This window comes from Anolis carolinensis, chromosome 4, assembly GCF_035594765.1.
Source record: "Anolis carolinensis isolate JA03-04 chromosome 4, rAnoCar3.1.pri, whole genome shotgun sequence".
Taxonomy (NCBI): Eukaryota; Metazoa; Chordata; class Lepidosauria; order Squamata; family Dactyloidae; genus Anolis; species Anolis carolinensis.
Genome location: NC_085844.1, coordinates 98,341,857 through 98,363,377, shown reverse-complemented (window position 1 = coordinate 98,363,377; position 21,521 = coordinate 98,341,857). Strand labels below are relative to the sequence as shown.

The 21,521-nt window shown below is 44.8% G+C and overlaps 1 protein-coding gene across 10 annotated transcripts in view; it reads left to right on the top strand.

Annotated features, from left to right (window-relative positions):
- The window catches only part of ctnnd2 (catenin delta 2), a 932,891-nt gene that overhangs the window by 767,796 nt on the left and 143,574 nt on the right, over positions 1-21,521 (top strand). For all 10 annotated transcript variants that reach the window (XM_062979377.1, XM_062979381.1, XM_062979376.1 and 7 more), the window contains one exon: positions 19,063-19,276. In XM_062979377.1, coding sequence (XP_062835447.1) covers positions 19,063-19,276 — 214 coding nt within the window. The remainder of the gene's footprint in view (positions 1-19,062; positions 19,277-21,521) is intronic.

Here is a 21,521-nt window from a genome sequence, read left to right as displayed (position 1 = left end):
TGAAAGCCTTCGACAACACAATGGCAGCATGGTTTATCTCCCAATTCAGCTGTTGTAACCTCCCAAAACCAATCCCAAAAGGTTTCCCAGTGCTCCAGAGTCTTTGGAGCACATGGGGCGGGGGGCACAGTGATAAAAGATATTGTGTTGCTTTTTTCCCATCAGCTAAACTTCAAAGTTGGATATTGGCCTGCATGTGTATACAAATGGAGAACAGTTGATCACTTTTCTTAAAAGAACCGGCTAAACACTTATTTTACTTAGACACATCAGGTTCAATCTCGCAAATTAAAACTGTAGACTGACCACATTCCTTTGTACTACTATCACTTCTTTTTTAGAACATTATAAAATTCCCGTTGTTCACATTAATGCTCTAATTCTTAGGTTAGCCGTTTCTACTATGGTGAAGGATAACTGTATTCTATCGGAAAAGCTTCGGATGCTGCCCAATGTAATCTTAATCAGACTCACCACATATTGGTGAAGCTCCTAAAATCTACACACATAAGCACCAATGTGTTTCCCATCTTTTTAAAGAACCCAACTGTAAAAAAAGAATATAGTTGGTAGATGTGGTTTGACAACCAACACCATATGTGACAAACCATATATGAATGGAAGGGCTCGCACATATACTTATGAATAAAAAAGGATGTAAAGCACTTGGTAAAATTGGTGGATTAATCCTAAATGCATCAATGAAGGCCAACTCATACTAAGCTTCTTTCTTTATCATTTTGCATTGACGGTTATCTACCAAGGACAACTGAGGCTGGATCTACACTGCCATATAATTCAGTTTCAGAATGTAGATTAAGTGCATTGAACTGGGCTATATGAGTCTATACTGCCATCTAATCCAGTCCAATGCAGTGACTCTGCATTCTGAAACTGTATTATATAGCAGTGTAGATCCAGGCTAAGAGAGTGATTTCTTACAAAATTGGCTGCAACTTTTTCTTAGAGAGCTATAAATTAACTACTGGTCAATTCATAGTATCTAATCCCTGACTATTCCTTATTTTGACAGTTTATGTCCCTGAGCTTGATGGTTCTGGAAGCATAACAGAGTAATAGACAGCTTAATATTGTTTTCATTTGGTGTCTTCTGCCTAGTGGAAGAAAATTAATTCTCTCTTTTTAATAAACTCTTTTCAGAGTGGTTTTTGCTTTATGAAGGTTACTTTTCTTCATGCATTTTCCAGTGTTTTCTTCTGTACTTACAAGAAGGAGTACTGTCCATAACAAACTTTTCAACATTGCACAGCATTAGGGACGTTTTCATGGATTTATGACAGTTTATTTTCATCCTAAGGATTGAATTATTTTCAGTTCCAATGATCACTGCCTGATCTTTCTTTCTCCTGTTCTTTGCTGAGATCTCTTTTCTTCTTCTATGTGCTGTTGCCATTGCTGCTGCAACAATAAATAGTATATTGGCATCTAAAAGCATCTGTGTTGGTAGACTAATTGCAATAGAGTTTTCCCCAAACTACTGAAGAATCTTAAATCATTCTAACAAGCTGGATGAAAATGGTACACCAACATTTTCCATTTCATATATATACAGGTGTCAAAGAGCAACTGCTACCTGCTTTATTGAAGAAAGTTGGCTGAAAGTTGAATACTCTCAATTGTGTTTGTATTTGTGTTGTATATGTGAATTGCAGTTTCTCTAGTAGCTCCTGAAAAAAATGTGAATATCAACAAAACATCTATCCCTGAAAGGCAAATAGGAATCACAATTTATTAAGAAAGTGCTATAAACAGGTTGACGCAGGTAGAAATCTGATATGAAGCATATGCCGTGTATAAATGCATTATATTGAACACACCGCATAAATATATATACCATTTATCAGGGCAATGTTCAAAATACATTTCTGAAATAAAACAGGTTAAACATTTCAAAACAATACATTACACATCACATACATTACTTTTTACTTACACCTTTCCCATTACCTTAAGTTTATCTGAATACCTTATGCAATTATCTGGGATAATGCATAAGCAACTACATTTTGAGTACCTTTGATGTGTTTAACATCGAAATCGAAATCCTGGAGTGTTAAACTCCAATGAATTAATTTACTATTCGTACTCTTTACCTGATGTAACCACCTTAAGGGTGAATGGTCAGTGCATAGGGTGAATTTTCTTCCCCACAGGTAAGGTTTTAACTTTGTGGTTGCCACACGATCGCTAGACACTCTCTCTCAATGACCGAAAGGTGCTGTTCTCTTTCTAGGAGTTTCTTCTCATTTATTTTTATTTCTTCTAAGTAATCTTTATTAACCTTTTGATTCACACTCCATACCCTCATAATTTTGACAGGCTCTTCTTTCGGAGTGGGACTTTCACTCAGTGGTTGGGCTTTCTTAACCACTTTAACATATTTAGATGGGATCTCAGGTTTATTGTTTGCCAATTTTGGGCAGGAGGATTTGATGTGCCCTTCTTGATGACAGTGATTACAAAGGATTTCACTTGGGGCAGTTCCTGAGCTGGTGTCCCCTTTTCCACGATTCTGACTAGCCCTGTCAGCTCTCCCTCTGGGAATCCACTCCTTTGGCTTTTTAAATAATGGGGAGCCCCCTTCCAGGTCTCCTTCCATCTCATCTAAAACCGTAGCCACTTCTGCCACCGTCCTAATCCTTTTATCTTTAATAAACCACCTCATCTGAGCTGGAATGAGCTTATAGAACTGTTCTAGACCCACTAGATGTGTCAGTTCTTCAAATGTTGTAGTTTTACTCCTTTGTAAAGATTTCTCAAATCTACAGCTCACCTGTGAATATTTATTTATTTATTTATTTATTGGACTTGTATACCGCTACTCCCAATTTGGCTCGGAGCGGTTTACAAAAATAGATAAAACAATACAGTTAGCTTTAGATAACAATAAGAACGGACATAGCCCAAGTTTTCACCCATCGAAGGTTTGTCGGAAGAAAAAGGTTTTAGAGGCTTTCCGAAAGGCAAGTAGGTCTCGGGTAGTTCAAATTTCAACTGGCAAGGCATTCCATAGAAAAGGGGCTATGATCGAGAAGGCTCTCTGCCTAGTAGAAGACAAATGATAGGTCCGGATGTTAGGAACTTCAAGCAAATTTTGGTCTTTAGACCGAAATAATCTCTGGGGTCGGTAGGGGGATAAGCGGGCCCTCAGGTACGCCGGCCCCAAACCATGTAAGGCCTTGAAAGTTAGTACCAAAACCTTGAAAGTAATCCGGTACTCAGTCGGAAGCCAGTGCAACTGTTGAAGGATTGGGGTGATACGCCACCTCGCCGGCACCCGGCGAGAAGATGAGCTGCCGCATTCTGCACCAGCTTCAGTTTCCAGATCACTGACAAAGGAAGGCCAATTTAGAGGGCATTACAGTAGTCAAGCCTCGAGATGACCTTTCACCTGGATCACCATAGCCAGGTTGTTCCTAGATAGGTAGGGAGCCAGTCGCCTAGCCTAACGTAGATGGAAAAATGCAGATCTGCTCACCGCAGAGACCTGGGCCTCCATTGTGAGCAGAGAGTCCAATAAGACACCAAGACTTTTTACCAAAGATGATGGACGTAGTGTCTCGCCATCCAGGGTAGGCAGCTGGATCTCCCTCCCCCCCCCCCCCCCCGGACGGCCCAGCCAAAGGATCTCCGGCTTCGCTGGATTCACCCTCAGCCTGCTGGCACGCAACCATCCAGTAACGGCCTCAAGGCACTGATGGAAACTATCGGGTACGGAGTCTGGCTGGCCCTCCATCCTCAGAATGAGCTGAGTGTCATCAGCATACTGGTGGCACTCAAGCCCAATGCTCCGCACCAGTTGGGCAAGTGGTCACATATATATGTTAAATAATAGAGGATAGAGAATAGCTCCCTGTGGGACCCCACAAGTTAGCAGAGACCTCTCGGAAACCATCCCTCCCCTCACCACACGCTGTCCCCGATTCTGGAGGAAGGAGGACACCCATTTAATAATAATAATAATAATAATAATAATAATTTTATTCTTATATCCCGCCCCATCTCCCCGGAGGGACTCGGGGCGGCTTACATGGGGCCATGCCCAGACACGACAGTACAAGTCAGATAAAACATTAAATCGAGCAGTAAAACTTCAACATGATTAAAAACAGTCATAAAAGTCAATATACACAATAATATTAAAATCCCGATTTGGGTCAAAAGATCCAGGCCAAGGTGCAAAGGGGTATCCCCCTAACCCCCGTCATGGCTAGGCGGTGGGTCAATAGATTGTGGTCGACCGTATCAAATGCTGCTGTGAGATCCAATAACACAAGCAGCACTGCCCCGCCTTGATCCCTCTGGCAGCGAAGTTGGTCTGTGATGGCAACCAGCACAGTCTCCGTCCCGTGCCCCCTACGGAAGCCGGAGTGGAAGGGATCAAGTCCGGCTGTGTCATTAAGGAACTGCTGCAACTGTTCCACTGCTGCCCTCTCAACCACCTTGCCCAGAAACGGAAGGTTCGAGCCTCTCTATCTTTCTCTCTTTCTCTGGCCTCAAACTCCATTCTCTTCAGTTCCATTTGCAATTTTAACATTTGTAATTCTAGGGAAGTAGTCACTGTCTCAGGATTCTCTTCCCTTAATTCCACTACAGTCTCTGGCATTTCTACCTCTTCTCCTTCTTCCACAGTCACAGTCTTTTTAACTTTCAATGGAGCCATTAGTAAGGGGTCTCAAAATGGTTTTTCTTGGCAGTTTCTGAGGTAAAATTTCATCTAGATAGCTTTGGAACAAACCTTTTCCTCAGCTTTTGGTTCTAATCGACTGGATTTAGCCTTATGTTCAAAATCCCACCGCTGCCACCAATTATAGTACATGGCGCTGCTGACACCAAATATAACACACCATGCCGCACGCACACACAGAGGCACAGGAGAGGGGTACGTGTTAGAGAGACGTGACCCTGCTGGTTTTTAAAACTTTCTTTTAAATTTAAAGCTGCCACCAACCTAAGATGTTTTAGGATTTTTGTTTTAAAATTATTTGAGGTAAACTTATCCCACTTCTGCCAACACTGCTTTTACCCCTGGCTTCCAAACAACTGTTTATTGAGAGGTTTTTCAGTAGTACCAGGATGTTAAAAGGTTGGAACTATCACACAGGCTTGATGATGGAATGAGGCACTGTAGAGACGTTTTGAAAGTTAAATAGAACAAGATTTATTTTCTTTAAAACAGACAACTAACTACTTCTGAGAGGTACAAAAGCGTGACTTGTTACAAAAGTTCTTTAGCTTGACTTGGTTGTTTGTTCAGTTCACTTGACTTAGTTACAGACAGATTTTACCAGACCAATCTAACTATTGGTTAACAGAACCCTTGCTCTATTGCTGAGAATAGTAACGGGTTTGACTAACCTAACTAGTTATTAACCTGGGTTATTAACTAACTCTATCCTAGAGTTCTACCTGTTAAATAACCCATCTTAGAGAGCCAATCCCTTGTGTCAATTCCCACAAGAAATCACCCTGCTGTCTGACCTTTTTTCATGTCAGCTACCAGCACTCAACTCTCTAACCTACTCTTCCAAACTCCCTCTCTCTCCCAACTCTCCAACTTCAATCTCCAACTCTCACTGAAGCTCCCTTCCTTGTCTTCCCTCCTTTCTAAGACTTGGCTCCTCCCAACTTTCTCTGGCCAATCCTAGGAGTCTCCAAAACTCCTAGCCGTTTCAAGCAGCCTCACTTAAGATGGCTGCCTCCCTGGCACTCTCTCCCAAAATGGAGGTCTGCCCTACTGTTATTCTGGCTCCCTTTCCGGCTTAACAGGTAAGATTCACTACACCGTGACACAGGGAATGGGAGGTATACAACCCTCCAAATGCCATGGGACAACAACTTCCAATGTTACTCAGCACTGGCTCTCTTCGCTGGGGCTGCTGGGAATTGTAATCCCACAACATCTGTATCAGCTCTTGAAAGCTATAGGACTCAAGCAGGCTCACACAGGCAGTTCCATGGAAATGCTTTATTGAGGACCTTCTTTACAAGATGAAAACGAAGCTAGAACTGACGTATTCCCGCCAAAACCCCGAGTATATCTACCTCCTACCTTCCCCCCGCCCCACATTCACACGTATCTATAGTCCTTTCCCAGGCTTGAGAAACCAGAGCTGGCCATAAAACCCATCCCTGGCCAGATGGCTCTTATCATTTAGATTATCTCCCACCCACACCCACCCCCATTGCTCTGGCAGGATGTGGAGAGTACAGGTGTTATGAATGCTGGGCTTTCACATCCTGACAATCTATATGATTAAATGATTTGCATCCCTGCTATAATACCACCTATGTAATTCCTTAAAACCGCACCTGCAATGAGATGTTTCAAAAGAATCATAGCTTTCTAAGAAACAAAAGCTAAACAGGAAGACAGAAGGGGTAGTTCTGAACAGATTCCAAATCAATAGTTACTTTGCTTATATGTTGCCCATATTTGTTTTTGTTTGTTTTTGTTTGTTTGTTTGTTTGTTTTTTAAAAAGAGGAACAGTTGATAGTGTATGTAAGTCCTTCTCCACTACAGCAGACGTTTTATGATGAGTTATGTGGAACTTGTAGGATTTTCAAGCCCTCTTACATTTCTAAATGGGATGAATGTCCTTGATGCTCATTCAAAGACAGGTAACAGAGCGGTAATGGAGCAGTAGGCTTACAGCTCAGCCACTTACACACCCTCCTGTAATTCATTCCCAGGCAGTTAGGATGAGTAAGTGCCGTGGCTGGTACTTATCACAGGCAGTGAAAGGCGAAGGTGAGGAGGCAGAGGAAGGTGAATGCAATGTATTTCATGCTTGCTGAGTAAAATTATTCCTTTGCTTGAATAAGCTTCTGCATTTTGAAGAAGAATATGTTGGAAGAAATTGGGTATTTCTTCTTATGTTGTTCTTAGGAGGATGGTTCTTTTCTTTATGTTCCTCAATCAACTTTTAAAATTATTCTGCTTGAATATGTTCCAGTATACCCATTTATTTAGCATATTTGTCCATTAACGGAACTTGTTACTTTTTTGCAGGTTGTTATGCTATCTTAAAACATTGAGGGACATTTGAAAAATTGTAATAGGTATTACTATGTTTCTAAAATACTGAGCAATCTCTCCCCACCTACTGTCTTTTCCCCTGTTAAAGAAATCCAGATTATATCTATATGCATTAATGTGCATAATCTTGACATAGGTTGTATGTTATTCATCACCACCAGATAGTCCAGTAAGAGTTTGTTTCAAATTTCATAGATAATTATTTTTCCTTTATAGATAGTGGATGAAACTCTTTCAAGATAATTGTCACGACCCCAGCTACAGAGCACCAATAACCATACGCAGAGGCCAGATTCTAACTAATATCTTTATTAAGGAAATATATAAGGTTAATAAAAACAAATGTAAAAGTTAGTTCAGAAGCGGACCTTTCAGGAAAGGTCAAAATTAGTCCCAAAAAGCAATGTCCAATAAGAAATATTATGGTCCAAAGTTGTAATCCAATAACCGAAACACTCACTTTGCCAGGCAAAGTGAGGGGAGATGACAAGGTCCTTTAGTCCATAAACTTGAGCAAGGCTAGGAAATAACTTGATACTTGAAACAAGGCTTAAAACGTGGAACAAGGTAACTAGGAACAAGAACAAGGTCCGTGGAATAACTTGGTAAAATCCGTGGAACAAGGCAAGGATTAGTCCTGGGAAACAAGGCAAAGTCCGTAGATAAACAAAGGCTGGGAAGCAAGGCGAAGGCTGGATAGCAAGGCAAGGCTTGAGCAGGAGCGAGGCTTGAATCGGAGCGCGCTGTCCAGACACAACTCGCTCCGTAGGCTGACGAATTGACTCCGCGAAGTTACTACGCGGGTAAAACATCTATATAGAGTCTAACTTTCCCACCGAAGCAGTTCTCTGGGAATCAGAAACGAAAGCTAAACTCTGAGACCAGATGTTAAACTCCTTAAAGATTCTCACGAGAAGCAGTCTTAATTGGCTACATTCTTAGCTGCAATCCTCGCACTCCTGCGCGAAGCTGAATCCAAACTTCTCTGTTGTTTACAAAACTCCCGGCGCAAGAACACGGGAGAAGTAGGCTCTGGGCTTGTTTGACATACTTCTGGGAGACAACTTTCTTGCAGGTGCAAGGTTCCCAGATCTGCCTGGGAAAGATCTGGCTGAGAGGAAACCAGTTCAGACTGGGAAGGTAAAAACCCCAAGTTTTCATCTTCATCAGGAATTACAATGTCCTGAGCAGGACTACAAGGCCCATGGATCATCACACTATCCCCCTCCTCAAGGCCCCTCCCAAACTGGGACTCTCTCCCCGAAGCGCGAGGCCGCGGTTTGGTGGGATAGGTCTGATGAAAGCGACGGGTTAGATCAGGAGCGTGAACTGTGGAGGCGTCTTCCCAAGAGCGCTCCTCAGGGCCAAAACCCACCCAGTCAATGAGATATTGCAGGCGGCGGCGGTGAAAGCGAGAATCCAAAATGTCCTCAACCTCGAACTCCTCCTCCCCATTCATCAAAACAGGAGGGGGGGCCGGTTGGTCTGTATCAGGACGCACACCATCCGCCGGAAGGAGCAGGGAACGGTGAAACACTGGGTGGATGCGCATTGAACGCGGAAGTTGGAGTTTGAAAGTCACGGGGTTTAATTGCGCCACCACTGGATAGGGGCCAATGAAACGGGCATCTAACTTCCGGCAAGGGCGGTGGGAGGGCAGAAAGCGAGTGGACAGGAAAACCCGATCTCCTACCTTGATTTCGGGGCCCGGCTGGCGATGTTTGTCAGCGTGGCGTTTATAGTCCTCCTTGGCTTGGTCCAGTTGCTGGAGCAAAAGTTGTTGTACCGCTGTGAGTTCCTGCAGCCAATCCTCTGCTGCGGGAACTTCTGAAGTTTCAATGACAGGGGGGAAGAAACGTGGGTGAAAGCCGTAGTTTGCAAAGAACGGCGTTTCTTTTGTAGAAGCTTGAACTCCATTGTTATAAGCAAACTCTGACAGTGGTAACAGAGAAGCCCAATTGTCCTGTTGGTAGTTTACATAACAGCGAAGATACTGCTCCAAGGTGGCATTGGTGCGCTCCGTTTGCCCATCTGTTTGAGGATGATGAGCTGAAGATAAGCGAGAGTCTATGCCCAATAGTTTTTGTAGTGCCTTCCAAAAACGAGAGGTGAATTGAGAACCACGGTCTGTGACTAAACTCTTGGGCAATCCATGTAGTCTGAAAACATGTTGGAGGAATAGATCTGCAGTCTCTTTGGCCGTGGGAAGACCTTCACAGGGTATGAAATGGGCTAACTTGGTGAAAAGGTCCACCACCACTAGGATCGTGGTGAATCCACAGGAAGGTGGTAGGTCAGTGATGAAATCCGCAGAAATTATTTCCCATGGGCGAGATGGGGTAGGAAGGGGATGTAGAAGCCCTGAGGGTTTCTCCCTTCTTATCTTGGAGCGCTGGCATACTGGGCAGGTGTTGACATATTTTTCCACATCTTTGCGGATCTTGGGCCACCAAAAATCTCTTAGGATCAAATGCATGGTTTTAAATAGTCCGAAATGCCCTGCTGGTTTGCAGTCATGACACAGACGAAGCGCTTTTTCCCTGCCCGGTCCGGGTGGGATATAAACATGATTTCTATAGCAAAGCAGTCCATCTTTAAGCGAAAAGGGAAAATGCAGACCTTGACGAAGTTGGTCCTGCGCCCAGGCATCTGCTTGCTGACTAGCCCTGATTTCTTGAGCACAGATGGGTCCTGGAGTAGAGGAAGTTGAACCAATGGGAGTGGATTTGGTGTTCCCCACTGTGAGCGTGGCAAAGTTCTCGGGTTGTAGTAGTTGGGATTCAAAGGTCTCCTTGCGTCCTGCAGCGTATTCCGGTTTACGTGACAGGGCGTCTGCTTGCTTGGTTTGGGCTGGGGTCACATAATGGATCTGGAAGTTGAAACGTTCAAAGAATAAAGCCCAACGTTGCTGTCTCTGATTTAGTTTGCGGGCAGTTCTTAGATGTTCTAGATTACGATGATCAGTGTGGACTTCAATGGGAAATTTGGCCCCTTCTAGCCAATGTCTCCAAGTTTCAAAGGCTGCCTTTATGGCCAGTAGTTCTTTTTCCCAAATGGTGTAATTCCTCTCTGGTGTGGTTAGTTGACGAGAGTAAAAGGCACAGGGATGGAGGTGATCTCCCACCGGTTGTAAGAGTACAGCCCCAATTGCCACATCAGAGGCGTCCGCTTGCACCACAAAAGGGGTTCCAGGATTTGGGTGCTGTAGAATTGGCTGGGAGGTGAATAGTTTCTTTAGTTGCTGGAACCCTTTCTCTGCTTGATCAGTCCAGCGGAAAGGCTGCTTTCCACGGATGCAGCTAGTGATGGGGTCGGACCAGCGGGCAAAATCTGGAATGAACTTGCGGTAATAGTTCGCGAACCCCAAGAAACGCTGCACCTCTTTCTTGTTAGTTGGCGCCCGCCATTCCAATACTGCTGAAACCTTGGCTGGATCCATGGAAAGCCCTAGAGGCGAGATGCGGTAACCAAGGAAATCTACCTCTTGTAGATCAAAGGCGCATTTTTCCAGCTTGGCATAAAGTCCATGATCCCGCAATCGTTGTAACACCATTTTGACGTGGTTCTCATGTTCTGATTGTGATCTAGAAAACACCAAAAAATCGTCCAGGTAGATTATCAAGAACCTGTCTAGATAGTCCTGGAAAATGTCATTGACAAAATGCTGGAACGTTGCGGGAGCTCCGCATAAACCGAAATTCATAACTCGGGACTCGAATAATCCGAATTTGGTCTGGAAGGCGGTCTTCCACTCGTCCCCTTCCCTGATGCGAACTAAGTTGTAAGCCCCCCGAAGATCCAGCTTGGTGTAAACCTTGGCTCCTCGAAGCCGGTCCAGTAGATCCGAGATTAAGGGCAGGGGATAGCTGTTCCGCTTGGTGATATTGTTCAATGCTCTGTAGTCCACCACCAAGCGTAGTTCCCCTGACTTCTTCTTCACAAACATCACTGGGGAGGCGGCTGGGGATTGAGAGGGTCTGATGAATCCCTTGCGAAGGTTTGTCTCTAGGAATTCCCTGAGAGCTTCTTGCTCTGGTTCAGTCAGGGAGTAGAGATGCCCTCGCGGGATCGGGGCCCCCTCCACCAAGTCAATGGCACAGTCATAAGGTCTATGTGGGGGTAATTTTTCGGCTTCTTTCTCATTGAATACATCCCAATACTCGGAGTACTTCTTTGGCAAGGTGATGATGGGCTCGGTGTCTGTGGCATGGCAGACCTTGGCTACGAGGCAATGGTTTTGGCAGTACGGTGAAGCAAACTGCAGTTCTCTGTTGGACCAGGAAATGTTAGGGTCGTGGAGAGTCAGCCATGGAATTCCCAAAATCACAGGGAAATGGGGGACCTCGGTAACAAAGAAGGAAATCTCTTCCATATGTTCCCTTATCCACATCCTGGTGGGTTCCGACCACTGACTTACGGGCCCCGTCTTGAGGGGGCGGCCGTCTATGGCTTGCACCACACGGGCATTCTTGAAATCATGATATTGTAATCCCAGAGAGTCGGCATACTCTCTATCAATGAAATTGTTGGTAGCTCCAGAGTCTATCATGGCGTGGATCATGACGGGTCCCCTTTTTGCTGACCATAATGTGACCACGAGAAGGAACAGGACCCCGGTTGGCGGCTCTTGAATGGATTTTTTGACCGGGTTGGCGAGCCTCTCTACACCCGGTCGTTGGCTTCCCCCGCCGGCTGTGTGCTAGTCGGCTCAGACGCCTTCGTCTCCGTGGAGGACGCCGCCGCAAGACGGGCGGCAGGCTTCCCTTTGGCTGGGCACTCTCTGGCGAAGTGGCCCCCGTTCCCGCAGTACCAACAGAGGTTTAAGCGTTGACGACGGGCCTTCTCGGCGGCATCTAGTCTGGGACGCACATTGCCCAACTGCATCGGCACCTCCTCGCCTCCTCTGGGGTATGGGGTTGGCGGTGGGGGTCTCCACACTGGACGTGGCTGGACGCTGGCGGGAGCGGGGGGTTTTGCCCCGGCTCTACTGCCCTGTCCTCGAACCCACTGTTTCCTGTTGGCAATCATGACTTCAGCCCGTAAACATTGATCAATGAGTGCCTCGAGGGTCTGGGGAGGATCCACCTTGGAGATTTCTTCCAGCATTTCAATGTTGAGACCCTCCCGGAATTGTCCTCTGAGGGCTACATCGTTCCAGCCGGTGTTGTGGGCCAGCACTCGGAACTCGGCTATATACTGAGACATAGGTCTGTCTCCTTGGAAAAGGCGACGGAGTTTGTGACCGGCTGCCTCCAAATTGTCCTCGATTCCCCAAGTCTCCTTGAGGTGGTCCAAGAAGTGTTGCGCTGATCTTAGGTGTGGAGAGGCTTGGTCGAACAGTGCCGTCGCCCAGTTGGCCGCTGGCCCGTCTAGAAGACTGTAAACCCATGCCACTTTGATGTCTTCTTGGGGAAACTCGGCATCACGGGCCTCTAGATAAGCTTGACATTGGCGACGGAAAACATGAACCTTAGAAGCTTCTCCAGTAAACTTGGTAGGCAACGCCATGGCCGGGAGGCGGATTCCGCGCTCCCGCAAGCCCTTTATTTCTCCATCCTGGGCGTTGAGTCTGTCGCGGATGCGATCCACTTCGTCCTTGCTGATGGTGTAGCTCAGTGGCTGCCCACCGGGCACGGTTCCGGTAGACATTCTGGCCGAGGTTAATTGGTGCTTAGGGTGGCGGAGTCAAACTGTCACGACCCCAGCTACAGAGCACCAATAACCATACGCAGAGGCCAGATTCTAACTAATATCTTTATTAAGGAAATATATAAGGTTAATAAAAACAAATGTAAAAGTTAGTTCAGAAGCGGACCTTTCAGGAAAGGTCAAAATTAGTCCCAAAAAGCAATGTCCAATAAGAAATATTATGGTCCAAAGTTGTAATCCAATAACCGAAACACTCACTTTGCCAGGCAAAGTGAGGGGAGATGACAAGGTCCTTTAGTCCATAAACTTGAGCAAGGCTAGGAAATAACTTGATACTTGAAACAAGGCTTAAAACGTGGAACAAGGTAACTAGGAACAAGAACAAGGTCCGTGGAATAACTTGGTAAAATCCGTGGAACAAGGCAAGGATTAGTCCTGGGAAACAAGGCAAAGTCCGTAGATAAACAAAGGCTGGGAAGCAAGGCGAAGGCTGGATAGCAAGGCAAGGCTTGAGCAGGAGCGAGGCTTGAATCGGAGCGCGCTGTCCAGACACAACTCGCTCCGTAGGCTGACGAATTGACTCCGCGAAGTTACTACGCGGGTAAAACATCTATATAGAGTCTAACTTTCCCACCGAAGCAGTTCTCTGGGAATCAGAAACGAAAGCTAAACTCTGAGACCAGATGTTAAACTCCTTAAAGATTCTCACGAGAAGCAGTCTTAATTGGCTACATTCTTAGCTGCAATCCTCGCACTCCTGCGCGAAGCTGAATCCAAACTTCTCTGTTGTTTACAAAACTCCCGGCGCAAGAACACGGGAGAAGTAGGCTCTGGGCTTGTTTGACATACTTCTGGGAGACAACTTTCTTGCAGGTGCAAGGTTCCCAGATCTGCCTGGGAAAGATCTGGCTGAGAGGAAACCAGTTCAGACTGGGAAGGTAAAAACCCCAAGTTTTCATCTTCATCAGGAATTACAATGTCCTGAGCAGGACTACAAGGCCCATGGATCATCACAATAATCCTTGAACTTACAGTAATAGAATTACTAGGACCTTACGTTTTTATAACTCCAAGTTTAAGGAATTCGTCACAAGATGGGCTGCAAGCATCCTATGAAACTATCCTAGCACAGCTGACTGATGGAGCCCCACACTGCACATCACACGATGCAAACTCACTTCTGGCAGGGCTCTGTTGATTAACTGGAATCCAAGAGTTGATTAACTGGAATCCAACACTGCACCCAGAACATATTAGAAACCACAGGGCCAATGTGGGGGCAAGCCACATGGCGACGCTTCCCCACATGTGATGGGGAGGCATCGCTGCCACTGAGGTGGAGTGCGAGGTGTTGGGATTTCCCCATTGAATAATCAAATCTGCAAAACTGAAAACTACAAATTTGGAGGGATGACTGTACAGGCAGTCCCTGAATTACAAACATCCAGCTTACAAATGACTCATAGTTAAGAATGGGGGTGAGACAGCAGTAAGTGAGAAAAATCTGCCCCTAGGAAGGGAAATTAACTCCTGAAAGAGTTATCATGGGGAAAAAGTGTATTCACTGAAGCTTTCTCACCAATCCTTGTTTCCACAACTAGCCAAATGTTTCAAAATCCAGTTATCACAGAGACAGGAAGTGAGGTGAAATCTTCTAAACAGGAGCATAAACCGCAAATCAAACAACACAGAGGTGTTGTTAACCCTTCCCTATGCTATCCAAAGCTTTATATATATATATATACACACACACACACACACACACACACACACACACACACACAAACACACCCCTAAAATTACACTTTAAAATGTATCTGTTCCCACTTACAAACAAATGCAACTTAAGAACAAACCTACAGAACCTATTTAATTCGTAACTTGGGGACAACCTATACATTAAAATGTTAATTTATCTTTGGTTTCAATTTAAAACCCCAAAGTGGCCTAATGTCTTACTACAATGCTGTTAACATGAAGCCACCAGTTTCAAGTAAAAGAAAGCTAGCTCAACTAGATTGTGAAAAGATGCATGGTATAGTTTTTACCTGCTACCAGCTTTACTCTGGAGTCTTTCCCACTGTGCACTGTGTATTGGAGGAAAACCACTGCCAATGTTGTGTGTACTGTTGTGTGCTGGCTGTTGGACCTAACTGGTTGCTGTGAGAACTCTTTTGTTAGGCCATGGCTGGTAAATACCAATAAAATACCAGCAAACTGTAGATATTTTAAAAGACCTTTCTCTGACCCTTCCCTCCTGATTTAATACTTTAAGTAATAACTACTAAGGTTACATCAGAACTGTGAGTCTGTCCTACTGAACATTGATCATTAACCTGAATACTGCTGCTATAACAACCGCTACATGCTGCGAAACCTGGTCCTTTGATTAATTCATTAAGTTTTGACCCTTTTAATTGGTTCTGTTGTGGCACTTTATAAAATCAAGGCTGAATGAACTCACCCATTATTACACCCTTTAGCCTGCCTTGCATTTTTGATAGATCTGGTCCCTGTACCCATACTGCTCTTGCACCTTTTGCACTTTACAACTGCATTTGCATTTTGTATTGTTGGAGGGGGTGGCAGGAGCGTTGTGGAGACCACAAGGTGGGAGGGAATGTGTGGGAAAGGATGCCAATAAATTAAATAACCAGTAAATCAAATGACATCGTTTGGACCAGGGGAAGAGGAAGAGAGAGGACAGCGCGATGGAGGAGGGGGGTGTTCCTGTGGATCGGGAGCCCCTATAGAGGTAGTGTCAGGGAAGGGGAGATACGGGAAAGGGAGACCAAATTATTCAATTCGACCTAGAGTTTTAAAAAGGATATCAATAGCTACAAAATGGTCTCCTGACATAACTAATCTGGGTAACCACGATGGCGGTCCCTCCAGATTAAAGGTGGTGCTGTTCAATGCCAGGTCTGTAAATGGGAAGACATCTTTCATCCAAGATCTAATCTTGGATGAACATGCAGACCTGGCATGTATAACAGAGACCTGGCTGGATGAGATGGGAGGGGTCAATCTTACCCAGCTCTGCCCATCAGGTTACTCCGTACAGCACCAACCGAGATCTGGAGGACGGAGAGGTGGGGTCGCAGTGGTCTATAAGGATTCCATCCCCCTGACCAGGTGCCCTGTCCTGCAGTCTACCATGTTCAAATGTGTTCACCTGAGGGTAGGAGACAGGGACAGATTAGGGATTCTGTTGGTGTACCATCCACCCCGTTGCACTACACTCTCCCTGCCTGAGCTAGCCAGGATGGTCTCAGGCCTGGCGTTGGAGTCCCAACAGCTCATAGTGCTGGGGGACTTCAATGTCCATGCCGAGACCAACCTCTTAGGTGCAGCTCAGGACTTCATGGCCTCCATGGCAACCATGGGGCTGTCCTAATTAGTAACAGGCCCTACCCACAGTACTGGACACACACTGGACTTGGTTTTCTGTCATGGATGGGAGGAAGGTGGCGGTGTGGAGGAGCTGACCATCACTCCGTTGCCATGGACTGACCATCACCTGATCAGGTTTAGACTAACTGCGCCCCCTAACCTCTGCAGGGGTGGAGGACCTATTAAAATGGTCCGCCCCAGGAGGCTTATGGATCCAGAAGGATTCCTGACAGCTCTTGGGGATTTTTCCGCCTCCTCGGTAGGTGATCCTGTCGATGCTCTGGTCTCTCTCTGGAATGGGGAGATGACCAGGGCAATAGACACGATTGCTCTGGAATGTCCCCTCTCGAGTAACCGAGCTAAACCAGCTCCTTGGTTTACTGAGGAGCTGGCAGCAATGAAGCGAAAGAAGAGGAAACTAGAGTGTGTGTGGCGATGGGAGTGCAGCGAGTCAGACCAAGCACGGCTATGCTCCTATCTTAGGACATATGCCGCAGCAATAAAAGCTGCAAGGAAGCATACCATCTAGCCAATATTGCGTCTGCAAAGAACCGTCCAGTGGAGCTGTTTCAGGTTTTCAGAGGGTTGTTAAATCCCACCATTCAAGGTGGGATCCCTGACAACTTGACAGCCCGCTGTGAAGCATTTGTTCGGTTCTTTGTTGACAAAGTCGCTCTGATCTGCTCTGACTTTGACGCCATTTTAACGGCAGACTCTGAGGATGTAGCACAAGCATCTGCTTGTCCAGTTTTGATGGATTCATTTCAATTGGTTGAGCTCGAGGATGTGGACAAGGTCCTTGGAGAGGCAAGACCATGTATCCTAGACCTCTGCCTATCTTGGCTGGTGAGGGAAGCCAGGGGGGATTGGCCGAGTGGGGTGAAGGTGATGGTGAATGCCTCCCTCCGGGAAGGCAAGTTTCCAGCGAGCCTAAAAACGGCTGTGATCAAACCGCTGTTGAAGAAGCCATCACTGGACCCCACTCAATTCAGTAACTTTTGGCCTATTTCCAATCTCCCCTTTCTGTGCAAGGTCATGGAACATGTAGTTGCCTCACAACTCCAGACATTCTTGGAGGACACTGATTTTCTAGATCTGGCGTAGTCTGGCTTTAGGCCAGGGCATGGTACCGAGACAGCCTTGGTTGCCTTGGTCGATGATCTTTGCCGGGAGCTGAACAGGGGGAGTGTGTCCCTGCTGGTTCTGCTGGACCTCACAGCGGCATTCGATACCATTGACCATATTATCCTTCTGGGGCGCCTTGCCGGGATGGGTCTCGGAGGCATTGTTTTGCAGTGGTTTCGGTCCTTCCTGGCGGGTCGTTCCCAGATGGTGTCACGGGGGGGGCACCTGCTCGGCCCCACAACCATTGTCTTTTGGGGGCCCGCAGGGCTCAATACTGTCCTCCATGCTATTTAACATCTACATGAAGCCGCTGGGAGAGATCATCTGGAGTTTCGGGTGCAATGTCTTTTGTACGCAGATGATGTCCAGCTCTGTTACTCCTTTCCACCTGTCACTAAGGAGGCTGTCCAGGTCCTGAACCAGTGCTTGGCAGCTGTGTCGGTCTGGATGAGGGCCAACAAATTGAAACTGAATCCAGACAAGGCAGAGGTCCTCCTGGTCAATCAAAAGGCCGAACAGGGTATAGGGTTACAGCCAGTGTTGGACAGGGTCACACACCCCCGAAGACGCAGGTTCGCAGTCTGGGGGTGATCCTAGACTCATCGTTGAGCCTGGAACCCCAGGTCTCAGTGGTGGCTAGGGGAGCCTTCGCACAGCTAAAACTTGTGCGCCAGCTGCACCCGTACCTTGAGAAGCCGGACTTGGCTACAGTGGTCCATGCTCTTGTTACATCCCGATTAGACTACTGCAACGCACTGCCTTTGAAGACTGTTCAGAAGCTTCAATTAGTCCAAGGAATTCTGCCGGTTTTGTAAGCCGACCTGAGTCCCTTCGGGTGAGAAGGGCAGGATAGAAATGATGGAAATAAATAATAAATAAATAATACTGTTTACTCCTATTGACAGTGATCTTGTTTATGTCATCTGCATTGTTTATTTTATTGTGAATTCTGGTGGTGCATAGCTATGGCAGCAGTGAGAGAGTGGGGAGGTTGTGGATGTAGCATTTATAAACCAGGTAAGACATCAGAGGAATAGCCTGTTTGGAGAGGCTTTGCCTACCTTTCCTCTCCATTTTTGCAGTCCTGGGGAAAGCACAGTATCTTAAGTGGAATGCACTGACAGGACTCCAGAAATTATATGCAGTCTTTTCAAAATGCACTTTCCTGTCTAAGTCTGCAGCCAAGTAGAACGAATCTGGTTTAATTGGCTTACTTACAATTCATCTATTTTCAATATGTCTTTTACACTTTCACTCTCAGTTTTCATTGTGACTACTTTACATTTTGATACCTTTCACTTGATAAAATCTAAACAATGCATAAAAAGTTTTTTGGGGGGAGCTATAACTTCATTGCACTTAAATTAGAGCTTTGCTTTTAATTATGTGTTCATAACTTTTTATATATACAAAGCTATCCTTTCCTACTTTTCCAATGCCAATTAATAGCCCTGTAGAAGCTGCAGTGTCAATCCATAGTTAATATAGGCACTTTGGAACTGTTGATCCTGGCAGTAATTTTCATGACAGGTAGCATATTCCAGAAATACAACAGATATTTCTTTTATTTCTGCTGGAAGCTTGGTTTTTTTCCCTCTTTCAAAGCAGTTCTTTCATTGCTTGCTGTTTTGAACACTGCTTTCCCCACCAGATAAACACATTTATCCATTAGTTACTAACCTTCAAAATAAAGAAGGTTGACCCAGCACTTTATTATCTTAGCAGATCCTCATTTGTTCACTTCCTGATTCTCGCTCAAACTGATCTACAATTGTTGTTACATTAAGCTTCATGGGCAGCCTTTTATCCATTTGATTTGATTTTATTGTTGCAGATAAGGAGACAAGGAGGAATACAATTGCTGGTGGACCTATTGGACCATCGGATGACAGAGGTCCACCGTAGTGCCTGCGGAGCTCTGAGGAACTTGGTGTATGGGAAGGCCAACGATGACAACAAAATTGCTTTGAAAAACTGTGGGGGTATTCCAGCATTAGTACGATTACTCCGCAAGGCCACAGATTTGGAAATCAGAGAACTTGTCACAGGTTTGAATTATCTTTCATCTATCATATTTGAAGGACTAGCTAGGAATAAGTGTGGTATTTGGTGCTTTTCAGAACTTGGTTAGCCAAGCAAGGGATCTAAATGAGTTTAAAGCACACCTAACTTCCATGATGGATTGTGGCTAAGATACTTAATGCATGTCCTTGGAATTTCAAAGGGTGAAAAATGTGTGGAAGCCATCTTCCATTTGCAAATGCATATATCATATACATAGGCTTTGCAAAACATATATATCATAAACATGGGCTCATTAGGAAACAGTTTTGCCAATCATGTATATTTTTAGTAATAGTTCCCGGATATTATATGGGAAAATAAGTTTGTGATATGACACTTTGCAGTTTTAATTGCGAATTTTGTCATTTATTCTGCTTTTGATTCATTCTGTAATTGAAAATGAGGAGTTGGACTACATTCCTCCATAGCAAGTTGATTCCTTGATAGGGAGGGGGAGGTTAGACAAAGAAAATATTAAGACACTTGATAAATATGCAGTGTTTTTTTATGACATTGTCTCTGCCAAGAAAATAATCAGGTATAGAATTCTTCTGCACTACAGGCTATGTGATTCAACTCCAGCTATGGATTCTAAATGTAGATGTTTAAATGCACATACAAATATAAATTCAGTCCTATGTCTTAATCATCCCTCTTTTCATCTCTTACCTGTTAGGCAGGATTAATTAGACTTTCCTTGCAGCAAGGATGCTGTGCTACATGGTGTTCAGGAGCTGCATCCTGCCGAGTGACAGAATTACTGGCAGGCCCCATAAAGCAAAACCTGTTAGTTGGAGTCAACATCCCGCCTCAGTGTTTCCTTATTTTGACTGTCCTTTTGCCTCCAGGGAGCAATCTGCAAGCTCGCTCTGAACAAATGGAGAGCAAATTGTTAATCATCAAAATCAATTACAGTTCACATACAGCATGAAAGCTTCTGCATTATCTGCTTAGGAGAGAGATAGACAGCTATATGACACCAGTGGATATGGATTAGATAGGATCGACTTCTTTGTTTTTCAAGCGCTTTATTTCTGTCTCTCGGTATGGTATATTTTTAAAGCATATGAACCTAAATGGAAATAGCACTTAGCAGCACTTTCAATTTGTCACTATTAAATATTATCATTGGCTTTCTTCCTTTTTTTTCACAGTGCAAGGTGAAAGATTTTTGTGTGTGTCAGAAGTGACTTGAGAAACTGCAACAAAACATAAGCAGCATATCTATAAAATATAGTAGTCATGTGTGTAAAAGAATAAAACATACATTGCCATACATACAATGTGTGATCTTTTTATGTATGAATTCTAATTAGGATATTTTTTTTAAAAGCACCAAAGTTTACACTAAAGTATTACATGGTTTATGAATATCAAAAAGTTTACAGCTTGTTTATTTTCAAGTCAAATGCATTGCATAAATAAATAAGTTTAAAACTGGTAAAATAGAGGGATCACAAACTGCTAGATAGTTTTAGACCAAAAATGGGCAACAGCGACTGCATTGTCTGTAGCTTTAAACAGTTCTTCCTCTGTGCATGAGGCAGGACATTGTGGGCAAGTATACAGATGCTGAGTTGTTTGTTCTGCTCCACAGTCGCATAAGGTGAAGGATTCTTCTAGGTCAGTGGTTCTCAACCTGGAGTCCCCAGATGTTTTTGGTCTTTAACTCCCAGAAATCCCAACAGCTGGTAAACTGGAGTAGGTTGAGATCCACTGTTCTGTGTAGTGCCGTTTTGCCAGGTTGTCTTTTGATCTGCCAACTCTACATCTGACTCTGTTCAGGGACTTCGAAGTTATCCATTCTTGGTTAGCCCTGGAGGGAGACCCTCGTGGGGGGGGCCATCCAGTTGGAATTGTTTGATTTTGCTGTCCAGAGGGATATTCTTGCTGTTGTTGGAGAAACATTTAGAGAAGTGGTGGTTCTCATGAAACATTTCCTGGATTTTAGTCTACTGGGTGGAGGCTGATAGCCAGAAGTTTAGAACTGAGATTGTTAATTTCCCCCCGTGCCTAAAATTCTCATATTCTTTGAATTTACATGCTTAACTAGTTGTTGACATTGTTCCATCTTTAAAGGTTTTCAGATTCACATGAAATGGCATGACAGCTGTTAAACATGGTGTGATTAGTGTTGATAGAAAAACATCAGAGCCTCTGGAGACCTTTACACTGGATTTATCCAGTAGGTGTAGATGATGCCTGAGATATCAGGTATCCTTCAGCCAG